Raw genomic sequence first — 13827 nt, forward strand, 5'->3', positions numbered from 1 at the left:
GTGTTTGAGGGTACAGTTGTCCATTGTGGGTGTGTGTGTGTTCAGTCCATGAGTTTAACGTGGGTCAGATGTCAGGAGGCAGAGTTCAGGAGTCTGACAGCTGTGGGGAAGAAGCTGTTCCGGTACCTGGTGGTCTTAGTCCGGAGGCTCCTGTGGCGCCTCCCAGAGGGCAGGAGGGTGAAGAGTCCATGTGATGGGTGACTGGGGTCTTTGATGATTTTCCCAGCCCTTTTCAGACACCGCTTCCTGTAGATGTCTTTTATGGCAGGAAGTGGTGCTCCGGCGATGCGCTGGGCAGTTTTCACGACCCTCTGCAACGCCTTCCGGTCCGAGGCAGAGCAGTTCCCGTACCAGACTGTTATACAGTTGGTCAGGATGCTCTCGATGGTGCAGCGATAGAAGTTCACCAGGATGTCTGAGGACAGGTGGTTCTTCCTCAGAGTCCTCAAGAAGAAGAGGCGCTGGTGAGCCTTCTTGACCAGCTTGGAGCAGTTGGTCATCCAGGTGAGATCCTCGGAGATGTGGACTCCCAGGAACTTGAAGCTGCTCACACGCTCCACAGCCGTCCCCTTAATGTGGATGGGTGGATGTGGGTCAGCATTCCTCCTGTAGTCCACGATGAGCTCCTTGGTCTTCTCGGTGTTAAGCAGCAGGTTGTTTCTGTCGCACCACTCAGCCAGACGATCCACCTCCTCCCTGTAGGCGGCCTCATCGTTGTCACTGATGAGGCCATCTGCCTCCGAGTCCTGCATTTTGGGTCCTTTCTCCCTGCCTGCCTGCACACAGCCATGACACCCTTAGGCTTTGGGAACTTGAGGATACAAACCGTGACATAATTTTTTAAGTGTTCCTTAAAATTCACTTTCATAGGGTTGCATTTATGTGATGTTTTAAGGAGCTTGGAAAGAAAAGTGTCTGGACTTGTTTAATTTGCTTGAAGACGTTTCACCTCTCATCCGAGAAGCTTCTTCAGTTCAAATGGTGGGGAGTCCCAGATTTAAGCCCTATGGGAGTGTCCCCCAAGAGGGATATGGACCCCTTAATGATCACACAAGGTGTGAGCCAAGGTTTTTCACACCTTGGCTCGTGTTTGAAACACAATCAGGAACAACTAATAATGAAATTGGGGAGATCATTAACTAGATGGAAAGATTAGCCAAGTACTTATGGAGTTGTTGTTAAGTGCCTGATTTGTTCACTGCTCATTTTTAGAGGAACATCAAAACCATGTGGTTTTTGCATATAGGTTTTGTGTAAAAAGTAGCAGTCTTACTATATGAGATTGCATAAAATGAAAAAAAAAATCCAGCAAAGTACATGTACCTCTAATTTTTGCGTACTTGAATATTTAAGGAAATGCATTTAGTTACATTCCAACACTTTTAATCAGCAAAAACATCAACATTCATGCCACAAAAGAAATAGCTGCTAAAAACCAGGATTTTAGAAGAGGATGCTGACTAAACATAAGCACCAGCACCATATAGGCATAGAGCAATCTCTGATGTGATCAGTGGGCAGCACAGTGGAGCAGTGATTTGCACCATCACCTCATAGCTCATCCCACGATCCAAAGACATGCATGGGATTAGGTTAATTAGGGATTTTAAACTGGCCATATGTGTGAATATGTTTGTACATGGGTGTCTGTCTCTATCTGCGATAGACTGGTGTCACATCCTGTGACAGCTGGGATGGTTTTCTCATTTTGGCTAGCTAAAATGAACATGATTAGCCACTCTGGTGGAAATCATAAATTCAATAATCAGCACGATGAAGTGAGTTCTCAATAAAGTTGTGTTGATATCCTAAGTACCAAATTTATGTATCTTACCTAGCTTGTGGGTTTTCTTTTGCAACAGTGAGTTACTTTTGCAAAACTACAGAAGAAAACAGCTTATTATGACAGACAGAAGTAGTGAAGGCCCTGGGAAATCACTGAGATGATGGAGCCCTGTCTCTCTCTAGACCTGACGCAGCACCAGCACAAACCCTCTTCTTTTGTTCTTTTGCATTTAAAAAAACACTATTGGGATTTACTGAGGATGCATAGTAACAACACAGTTAAATTTTTGTGGTGGGCTTATTTAATATCGATTTGTACGTCTTTCAAGATGTCAACCCTTGGGGAGGAAAATCACCCACCATCGGTGGGGGGCTATCCCCTCACCGATTTAGGGCTGAAGATGCTGAAATATCACAGCAGCAAAATTCACTAACATCTGCATACATGAACATACAGCATGGGCGAGAAACAAAAAAGTGAGATAGTGACAAGTCAGTGTGAGCCAAGGACCATGGGGTCATTTTAATTTCCTATGTCACTGGCGTCGGTTGGAAGGAACGCAAAGTCCTAACGCATGAAAAATGAAATCACTTGTTATCATTATGTGTTTAGCTGCCTGAGACTTAATAACTCGTTAACTGAACGTTGCAATGCAGTTCTGGTCCACTTTAACCCCTGAGGAGAACATGAATCATGCAAGGTGATTAACCATGGCTTGGGTTACCAGTTTTGTGCTGATTGCAACTGTTACTAATTGCTGAAAACTGTGAGTCATCACTGTGTCATCACCACACCTGTTTCAGGCTAAGTCACGTGTATTTCTGGTTTTCAGAGGGTGGTTTCAGGTAGTTTTGCTTATTTGAAGAGGTATGCTGGATTCAGATGAATAACAGGCATTTTTTAGAGAATGAAGTCGTTAGCTGTGTTCAGATTGTTCTGCAGAGTAAACCAAAGCCTCTATTTGGGTGTCTTTACTCAGTAACAGTACGCTCACACATATCTCCAGCATCTCAAATCAGCTTTCTCGTATTTTGTCTCTTTCACTTCTCTTATCAAACACTGACTCGTATCTTGTTGATCACATATCATGCTAAAATGTGTGTCAAAATACAGATATTATTCTTACCCAGGCAGATATTAAACATATTACATTACTGTCTGATTCTTACAGTGCTGTCATGCAGGTTTAATGAATGAAATTAAGAGTCTCACAGCAGTACTGATGCAGCTGGCTGTGTGGAAGATTCTTTTATTTGACTTTAATAAATACATGCAGCATCACACAACATGCAGAAACAATAAGTACCTCTTTAAACTGATGCTGATGTGCATATTTAAGCATCTGGCACAGCTGCAACGGTTTATTAAAACTTTAATTGTGAAGTAACTATTTTTAAACATAACTTTATTGGGTCATGATTTGACAGAAATAATGTTCTTTATTCTTCTACACATTCAAGAAGGTTTATATAACTGAGCAGTTTGGATTGAAGTTGAAGCATTGTGGAAAAATCCCGAGCTCCATCTGAGCTGTCGGGATTCATCATGACTGTCGGAATGAAGAGTTTGCCGGATGTTGGGACAAATGGATAAGATAAAGTGGTCACAATAGCGATGATCCTCCAGGTTCAGAGACATGCAAAAGCAAGAGCAATTATGGCAGTTAATCTGCAACTGATGTACCACCATGGGTGCTGAAAAAAACACAAGAGTCCACACACAGAACAGAGAAGATGATGTAAAAGAGACATTGGTGAGCAGAAGGAACATTAACCTGGAAATTTCTTTGATGCCTGTGCAGAAGAGTGACGAGGGGTACCGAACTGTAAGAGAGCTGTCATCTAGACTGTGCTGATGCTTGCTGTATGTCTTGGAAAATGTCTGAGAAGCAGATGGCAGCAGGAAATGATCTCTCAGAAGTTAAACTTGGGTCACACCAGAGGTGATTCGATGAGTGACGGGAACATCGGAGACACTTCTGGCATCACTGCAAACGTCGAAAGACATTTTTATGAGTTCATCATTAAATTGGTTGTTCTGACTCTCTTACTACAGTTGTTGCCCCAATGCACTACTTTGCATTCCAAGCTAAAAGGATATCACAGAAAAAGACAGTCATGGTTCTCCTAGTCGAACTCAATATTCCACATTAGGGTGTAAACCTTAACATTTTGAACTTATTTTTACTGGGCAAATGCAGATGGTTTCCACCCCTTTATTTCCTGTTGCATCTCGCAGCCTCTCCTTATGCCAAGCATGAAGTGCAGTACAACTATTATTAGCACACCCAACACTGAACTGACTTCTTGTGGTGGTGCAGGGTTGTCAGCTAGAAGGCAAAGCCATATAAACAGCTAATTTAATTCTGCACGCACAATTTTAGAGTTCTAGGACAGAGTCACAGGGCTTATGACCAGTAGCAGAGCTCAGGGAAGTATCTTCAGCTTTTCATTTAAAGAATTATCCAGTTTTAATGCCTTCTCTCCTGTGTGTCTGTGTAGATTCAGTGACCCAGGTCATGATAGTCTTGAGAGCTTGATAAAAGAAGGCTAGTGGACTTTGTTAGGTTTGCGAAGACATTTCCCATCTTATCTAAGAGGCTTCTTCAGTTCTAAAAATGACAGAGAGTCCCAGGTATTTTCCCCCAGGGGGAGGAGTCATCCCATTTGGAAGTGGTTCTGAGGGTCATTGGCTAGCATAACACCTAGCCATTGTGGATGACACTGGGGTCTCACACACCCTTATGTAGCAGGTTTCCCAGAGAAACTCAGGAGACTTTTCTCCAAGCATGGCATCCCAGTGCCCCTATCAGCCACTTATAGTACAGTCTTAAGATCCCTTCCCAGCTGCCTCAACCCCCACTCACGTCTTGCCTCAGGTGGCCTCAATAGGTCACATAATAAGGTGGGGCAAGGTTTCACAGTGGTTTCACCTTTAACCCCCGGTGTTGTAATGGCCCATGCTTTTTTTTCACACCTTGGTTCATGTGGTGACTCACATGATCAGTAGTGGGTCAGTGACCCTCAGGATGCGGCACGATCATCTAGCGGGAGTTCTAACAGCCAAGAAAATAATTATAGAATCACAATAAACTGAGCAAAGAACTATAAGTTCTTCAAAAAAGCCCAATACTGAACCACATCTTCTGACTTATGGTACCCAATTAAAAAAAACAACAACTTTAAATCCCTGTAGGTCCTGTGCGTTGCTAGAAGCGAAGCACATCTCTTCAGCTACCTGTCCAGCGGCCCCAGGCTGCTCCAGCAGAGATAAGTGTGGTAATAGACCAACACTATGTCAGTATTAGAAGTGAGGAGGGAGAGAAGATAAAGAGTCTGAAAATCTCTGATTGGAAGGGAAAAAAAGTTATAACCAAGCTGTGGAGACTGGAGCTCTCCCCCTCTCAAGCTAAAGGCACATGTGCTTGTCTACAAACATAAACAGTAGTATGAACTCCTTTAGTGTCTTTGGGATGAAAAAAGGTCAACAGCAGCAATGAAACCCTCTCTATCTTTTCATTTTCTTTTCATCTCACTGACCAAATGTCAGCAGAGAAGAAGATAGTTAACCAAGGCTCCCCACACAGATAGACAGACAGAGAGGTTTTCTCTGTCATGCAGTCCTGCATGCACACAGAAGACCATTACTCATCCCAAAGCAGGTACTGCATCAATCAGTCTGACATAAGGCAATGCAGGGGGAGGAATTTCCCACTCAAACAAGTAAGGGAGTCCTGCTAAATTCTCCCCTTAGACAGTTCTTGGTCAGAACTCAAAAGGCAGAGTCTCCCTCTGGGGCATAAGATTTCTACAGTCCTGCTCAGCCTTTGACATGAGGTCCTGTAGCTACCCTGTCATTTTATTAAAAAGGTTTCCAGACTTCTCACACAGTCTATCCTGCAATGAGAGTCTATCAGTTGTGGCTGAGTGTGACTCCCCTAAATTTGAGGAAACAGCAGCAGCAGTTAAACTTATGCAAGCAACTGAGCAGAACTGGAGTGGTAGCTGTGGTACAGTCTTTTATAATCATAAAGGAAAGAAAAGTCTTTTTTTTTTTTTTTTACATTTATCAGTTATTTTGAAGACATATCCTGACTAAAGTTCCAGCTTATTGACTGGGTAAGACAAGAACTGGTAACATCTTATCAGATTTGTGCAGTCTTCTTTTGGCATGAATCATGGCCTTTGAATTTGCTTTATTTTCCTGTTTCTCCTCTCCCTCTCCATCCCCTGCCTTATTAAAAGACTTTGTATTCTACAATTCTGTTTCATTAGCGTTGGAAAGTTGGATTTCTTCACTTATCTGTGCAAGGCATTTTGTGCCCTTAAAACTTCACTTTTACATTTCTTCTCAGTGGAGCTATATCTGCAGGCTTCTACTAACTTTTACATTAATAAAGCTAAATACATTTATCATTCCTCTCTCATACAAAGAACTCTGGAGGTGGGGAGCACAGAAAAATGGCTGCAAAAGATTGAACTGCTTAGGAAAAATTACGAGAAGAAAAGGCAACACTGGATGCCCAGACCTTTAAAAAAAAGTGTCATGTACCAGCCAAGTCACAGGTGGCTTTATTGCAATAGACAGATGCCCTATGTGCTAGTGTTCTGGGGGTATTTGGAGCACCACTTGTGCTCAGCAGAAAGAAAGAACTAGGTATTCATTTTCGTTTTCAACTCTCTGCATGAAAGCATTTTTCTAGGCCCCACCATCTGAACTCTGATGTGTGCTCTCCAGGACACCAGTATTATTGCTTCCACGCCACTCCTGTGCAGTGCCAGCTTTGTTTCGCATTGTCATTTTACAGTGGCTGTTTCTGACTAACTCTCCAACTATTTTTTCCTTTTTTTCCCTTTTTAATATTACTGTTCGTCTCGCAAAGTAGAAGCAGTTTAATGTGAAGCTCAAAAAACTCAATTTGGCTCTTATCAAACCTTCATCTAGTTTTCAGAGTCTCTCAGGTGTTATCAAAGATGTAACAGCAGGCACCTCCGCCTAAAGAGGCACCCTGCAAATCCTTACACCAACTCAATTTTTGCCTGCGAATATGTTCACTGTGGTATGTAATGAGTATATGAACAACATCAGACATGAATAAACAACCACCAGGCATCACTTACTGGGCTTCTGTGCACCATAAAAAAGCTGATCTGGAGAAGCCTCGTTCATTTCGCATCAAGTCACATTATCGAACCCAAACTGAGAACACTCAGGCTTTGCTTTTGTTTACTATCCAGACCCTCCATCATCTTCATGCATCATTTTCCCTTAGATACTTTTCATTACTTGTTAATATGAATTTGATTAAGAATTGTATTTTTAATTTGCCCTGCTTAACATTTGCCCGTAGCTTGATGCAGCTGTCATCTGTAATCTAAAATCTGAACATGTCACGGTCTGGGGGGCAGACCGTGGGGGATGTAGGAGAAAGGACCCAAACGCTGGACTTAGTGGAATGAACAGTGGGTTTATTTACAGTGAGGTAAATGTACACCACACATTGAATCTCCAAAAGTGCTCCCTCGACTCCCGTGACGTGTCTTCTCCCAAGTGCTGGTCTCCCGTGCTCTCTGTGCCTACGCACACCCTGTGCGTCCTGCAGTCCCGTGTTCCGCTCTCCTGAGGAAAGAAACGACAGTGCAGCTGTTATGGCACCAACTCCGGCAGGCATATACTTAGCAACACTAGAGACACTGACATGGAGTCTAACTCAACGATCCTGCGCCGGAGGAAGCTCCATCGCTCTGTTAAGTAGCTCCCCCGACGATCCTGATCAAAAGCAGGTGTGTGGGAAGCTAGGCGTGACCAGCAGCTGGCAGGGCCACACCCATCAAGCCTGCAGGTGGCTGTCCTTCATCCTCCAGCCACACACACACACACACACACACACACACACGTGTACACACACCAGCATGGAACACAAGAGCACAGTGCAGCAAACATACATCCAATACACTAATAACAATAAAGGTCCACACTGTTCACGAACCCCGAGTCCACGGAACCGGGTCCGTGACAGAACACTTGCACTTAGTATTTAAGCTTTAATATTTTCTATATATTGTATATATAGAAAATATTGACTTTTTGTCTACTTTTTTAACTACCGGTAATATGTATACACAAAACACACTGACATACAAAATAGTACTTGCAATGTTGAGTAGAGCCTATTTTGGAACTTTTGTTTACTACCATATCAGAACATATACAATGATAAAGATGTAGTGGGTTTTACAATTTCTGGATGTGTGATGTGACACGTGCAAACTCAGACCAGTAGTGTCTGAGTAGTGTGTGTGCTGTCTCTCACACACACATGAAAAAACAACTAACTGCAGAGCATTAAAGCTTCTTTCTTTCTTTCTTTGGCATCCAATTTGAGACTGCTTTCCAGCAGCAGACCTCTTCTACAAGAGCTGTGCTGAAGAGGTGTTGTGGAAGAGTTAATGCTGCTCATAGAAACTAAATGAATAATACTTTATTTACCCCATCTCAAAATACCACTGATTGTGCTTGCTTCAAACAATATTTTTAACTGCATTTCCAATACAACTATGAACTACAGTCAACCAGCTATCATGTTTTTAAGATAAACAGATGCTTAACTAAATTCCTTAAACTTGTAAATTCTCTTAGTGCTATTTCTTAAATTTGTAAATTCTGTAACTTATTGTATTATTTACTTAGTTTAGTCTGTTAATGTTACTGTCTTGGAGCAACTGTAACACACATAATTTCCTTCGGGAATAAAGTATTCTCATTCTGATTCTAATTAACCCATCCAAGTCATGTCTTGAAAAGCTGGTGACCAGGTCAAGCTAATAAAATGCATGTAAGGCACAGTATACAGCAGCAGGGACCAATAGCTGAGGAGCTCTAAAGGTCAAAGTGAGCTGTAGATTTCGATTAGAGTACATATCGTAATCAACACCGCCGCCGCGTGACCTATTAGAGTATTGCACTGCGTGGGCTGCGAAGCGTAGGAACCATTGAACGCAGCTGTGTTTCCTCTCGGAGTGTAATACGTGATGGTTAAATCCGCGAAGTAAAAACAACTTGTGATTCTTTTCGTGGATCTCTTGTGGAATCGGATATTTGTTACTTAAAGCACAGCTTGTTAGCGCCGCATAGCGCCATTTCTATTTTTGATGTAGCGTATGCTTACCGAATCTGGTAAAGACTGAGACCTCTGTCATTCAACTTTCTCCGGAGTGTAAGTAAATGTTGACTTTTGACTTCGGTTGTGAAGCTCACATTTTTACTGGCTTTAAAGACCTGGATGCTGGGAATGGGAACTAATGTGGTTTAAAGTACTTTAGTAACGTGGGTGTAACGTGGTAACGCGCGCGCGCGCGCGCGCGCACATTCACGTTCGGGTTACTGTTGTTAATGAACTAACATGGCTACATTAGCCCGATTTTCCTCTGGATTCACTACACAGTGTGTTCTTTGTTGTTCTTAGGAAATCAAAGATTATGAGTAGGGAGTCCAGAATGAGAGCAACAATAAACCAAAAGTTGACCGAGATGGGAGAAAGAGAGAGGTGAGTCGGTTATAGCCCTTTCTTAATAATGATATATTCGTATTTGTTCACTGTAACTAGCTGAATCCATGCATGTGTGACTGTAAAGCTTCTATAAAGCACAAGCTCTGTCACGTTTCAGTACGTCAGTAGTGCTCAGTGCATCAGTTGAGTTAAAGACATTACCAGCTATTGTAAAGCAAACATGTGGCTGCTACATGTTCACTAGGCACACATTTCATATAATAGTAAATACTCAACTCCGGTTGATGCTTCAAACTAGAAAGTATCTGCACTTATCACATCTTCATTTCAGTGGCATGCATCACTCTGAATAACATGTTTGTAAAGCTGACGGTGTTTATATGAAACAGTGGGATTTCCAGCCGTTGTTCATAACTTCATAACATTAGGAGATAAGGGCGCAGTGTGATATGTGCTTGTATCTTATGGACAGATTGAAAGAGATACTGAGGGCTAGGCTCACTGAGTGCGGATGGAAGGACCAGATGAAGGCTCACTGCAAAGGTAAAGAGAACAGTGGTGTTGTTATCATAAATGTCACATCAATATGGTCAGGTTATAGGATTAAAAAAACAAAAACTGAACTTCAGGCGGTGTGATGTGGTTTTAAAGAGGCTGATATATTAACAAATGTAGATTACTGTATGAAAGTTGGAGCATATTTAAATATAGTTTTTCTGTAAATCTGACTGGTTAAACTATATTAATATGTAACCAGTGCCATTTCTACTATATTGACATTAAAGTGACCTTTAATGTCTGTTTTGAAGTTATTAAAGAAACCCTAAAATAACACAGCCCAACAGCATGTGGTAATAAAGTTGCTAAATGTCAGCATTAGAATAAACATTTTATACCTGAGGTGGAAGCACCTGGGGTCGCTGCACAACCCAGCCAAAGCCCAGGCTTCACTGTGCCCAGCCTTAATGATGCACAGTAGTGCATGCCCTGTCTTAACAATTTATCCTTCTTAATTTGAAGCAGTTATGGATTATCGTATCAAAAGAAAAGACACATTAACTGAAATGAGATCATTGGATGTTGTCAATCTGCATGAAAACATCCTTCGTTCATAAAACAATGTGAGGAAAAGTCGAAAGACTTGATGAGATAAGCATAGAAATGTGTTCCCCTAGGCGAGACTAGCATCCTGTTGAAGCCAGTTGAAGACATGAAGACAGTGCACTCTTGGCATGCACATGGTTAGCTGCTGAAGCTAAAGTTTGACTGTAGAAACTCCTTTCATTAACTAGATGTTGGAAAGAAGCTTGCGGTTGTGTTTTGTTGTAGACTGATGTGAGACTGACTCATCTTTTGCTTTTGTTCAATGTGCAGAAGTCATCAAAGAAAAGGGCTTGGAGCACGTGACTGTGGACGACCTGGTTGTAGAAATCACTCCCAAAGGCAGAGGTACCTCACTTTCTCTATTCAAATGAAACCGTGTGTAGTATAAGTATCAGTTCCTGTCTAGGCTCTCCTTTTTTCCCGTATTGTTTATATAAGAAAACATAATAGTTTAGATGATCTAAATTGGTAAGGTTGTGTTTGTGTGAGTTTAGACACAGAGATTGTTCACAGCAGCTGATATTATTTTTTTGTCTTGCAGCCTTGGTGCCAGACAGCGTGAAGAAAGACCTTCTACACAGAATAAGAGGCTTCTTGGCTCAGCATGCCACATAATTTGGATTAATGTTTCATTACACCACTTGTCTATACTACCCTAATACAGATTTATATTTCTCATGAATTTAATGCATTTCAGAGACAAATACCAGTCAGCCACAACATTAAAGCTACCTCCTTAATATTCTGCTTTGACAGCAGCCCACAGACACAGAACCCGCCTGTCTTGTCTGGCCCCAGGATGTTGGCAGTGCATACTTTTAAATCCTGTGCGTTGCGGGATTTGGCCTCGGGATTGTCCCAGCTCATACCGAGGATGCTCTGTCAGATTGGCCGTTCTGTGCCTTGGTCAATGCCGTGGGCTTTCTGTCATTTTGTCAATCAGTGTTTGCAGTGTGGCAGAGTGGGGAGTAATGCTTGGTTTTCCACAATGTTTGGATGGCAACAAATGCATGCTGGGATTAAAGGGTTCCCATTAGAATATGGTAATGTCATATAATGAAGTAATCAATGTTATATACGTCTCCTGTGAGTGGTTCTAATGTTGTGGCTGATCACACAAAGTACTGACAGATCTAGTTGTTTCTACCAATCCTATGCCTCCCGCTATTACAGTTATGTAAATACACCTACCTTGCTTATGTAGTCATCCTTTGTACATGAGATGTGCTGTTTAAATAAAGGTTTTTCTTCTTTGAACTGGAGAAAGTCATTTTTAGAACAAATTCCTTCAGATTGAAGCAGTTACTGTCCAGACTTGTTTTATGGGCACAAGGTGGAAACAGTTGCTGATATCATGATTGTATTTTCTATCATGATGATGTAAACCATGAAGAAAATCATATCCACTCACTTTGATAACTTTGATTTTAAAAATTTTTTAAATCGAATTCTTGCATATTATCATTCCAACATCCAATCTATGCCAGTGGTAAATGTATAACGCAATTTATCCTACTACTTTTATGTTATTATTTTAATACACAAAACGTCTGATATTTCTATTTCAGGCTTCTTGTACAGTGGGGTAAGTAAGAAGGCTTATGTACAGGCCCATCTGAAAGTTCGCCAGTGAATATGTAAACGACTCCAAAATTGAGCTCTTTGGGATCAACTCAACTGGCCGTGTTTAGAGAAAGAGAAATGCTGATTACCGTATGATCCAAAGAACACCACAGCCAAGCACGGAGGTGGAAACATTATGTTTTTCTGTACAGGACAGCTTTACTGACTTGAGGGGCTCACGAACAGGGCCATGTACCATAAAATTCTGGACGAGAACCTTCTCTCAGCCAGAGCACTGAAGATGGGTTATTGCTGGGTCTTCTAGCAAAACATACCACCAAAATAACAAAGCAGTGGCTAAAGAAGAAGAACATTAGAGTCACAAAATGCAATAGCAAGTCTCCAGACCTATAGAAAATCTGAGGAGGGAGTTGAAGCTTTGAGTGGCCGAGCAGCAGACAAGAAACCTGAAGGATTCAGAGAGTTTCTGTAAAGAGGAGTGGAACAAAATCCCTCCTTAGACATGAAAACCTGGTGACCAACTACAAGAAACATCTTACCGCTGTGCTTACCATCATGAGTTTCTCCTTCAAGTATTAAATCGTGTTTTGCTGGGCGATCAAATACTTATTTCACTGAGTGAGATGCAAATCAATTTCAAACTTTCATCTAATGTGTTATTTTCTATATTTTTGATTGATATTCTGTCCATCTCCATTAAAATTAAACTACCATAGAAATTAGAGAGTTTCTTTCTTTGTTCATGAGCAAACTTAACAAATTAAACAGGGGATCAAATAATGCTTTTCCCCACTGTACATTATAAATTAAACGTGACTGATGCAATGTCTTTATGTATCAAATCATTTCCTGACTTAAAGCCCATTGTTAACTTCAAATACACCTGCTATGCAGAGTCAAAGCCTGTCAGCCAGGTCTTGGTAAAGCTGCAGATTGTTCCTCTCATGCCCATTTTAAGGTAGAAACAGGACATTTATCCAGATTTCTGTGTGAATGAACTAGATTTTGACTACATTTACATACGTTTATGGCCGAAACTAAGGTTTAAGTTTGGGTGGTACAACTGGTGACTGCTAGCCTAGCCTAGCACTCTTGTCTTCTACATGTAGGCACTTTATGAAGGAAATAAAATCAGTTTTTCAACCTATAAGATCACTGGACCTTCCAAAAAATTTGAGTTATGCTGCAAAAATAGTTTTGTGCTGTGAATTTCAGAAATCTTTTAACTTATATGGATGTCATTTGATGTCGAGATGCTACCCATATCCCCAAAGAAGGTCAGGAGTTCTGTTTAATTGTTCAATTGTTTTTATAGTTTTTTCCCTCTGATTTTTGATTGCATTTTATAAGAGTGAAAGAATTACTTTTTTGCCTTTGGTATTCTGTCTGTATCTACTCTGTAGACAGTTATGCGAGAACAAAATGATATGCATTCCTAGGACATGTGCTTTCCATTGTATTCCAGTGTAAATGAGGGCCCAATTGTATGTGCAGTGTGTAATCCTTGGTATCAACACAGCAGGCAGCTTCACACCTGGCCCTTCAAAGATGGAACCAGAACAAAAATGTGACAAATGAGAGAACAGCTTGAAAATAGTTGACGGGGGAAAGAAAAAAGTTATTTCCCACAGCCGCACGAATCACACCCAGCTGGTGCTGTGAATTAACATTGTCCTTTGATTAAATGGACTTGGATGCGAAGAAGAGCCATGATCCTGTAATGACAAGCCTGGTGCTGCTTTACTTCCCAGAATAACAAACTGTTCCCAGCAGAGGGGAGAGATCCTGGAAGGATGAACAGGGGTGACCTTCTACATGGAGGGGACATGTTTCCTTTACTAAA

The 13827-nt window shown here is 41.5% G+C and overlaps 1 protein-coding gene across 1 annotated transcript; it reads left to right on the top strand.

The window, feature by feature from the left end:
* Positions 1–8779: 8779 nt before the first annotated feature.
* On the top strand, positions 8780–11657 carry eny2 (ENY2 transcription and export complex 2 subunit). Its single transcript, XM_040012681.1, has 5 exons — positions 8780–9002; positions 9252–9332; positions 9769–9839; positions 10671–10745; positions 10942–11657. Exons 2-5 carry the CDS (start codon positions 9265–9267, stop codon positions 11013–11015), a joined length of 288 nt encoding a protein of 95 aa, XP_039868615.1. The 5' UTR covers positions 8780–9002; positions 9252–9264; the 3' UTR covers positions 11016–11657.
* Positions 11658–13827: the final 2170 nt, after the last annotated feature.

The sequence above is a fragment of the Simochromis diagramma genome, unplaced genomic scaffold (assembly GCF_900408965.1).
Source record: "Simochromis diagramma unplaced genomic scaffold, fSimDia1.1 OVJJ01000618.1, whole genome shotgun sequence".
NCBI lineage: Eukaryota > Metazoa > Chordata > Actinopteri > Cichliformes > Cichlidae > Simochromis > Simochromis diagramma.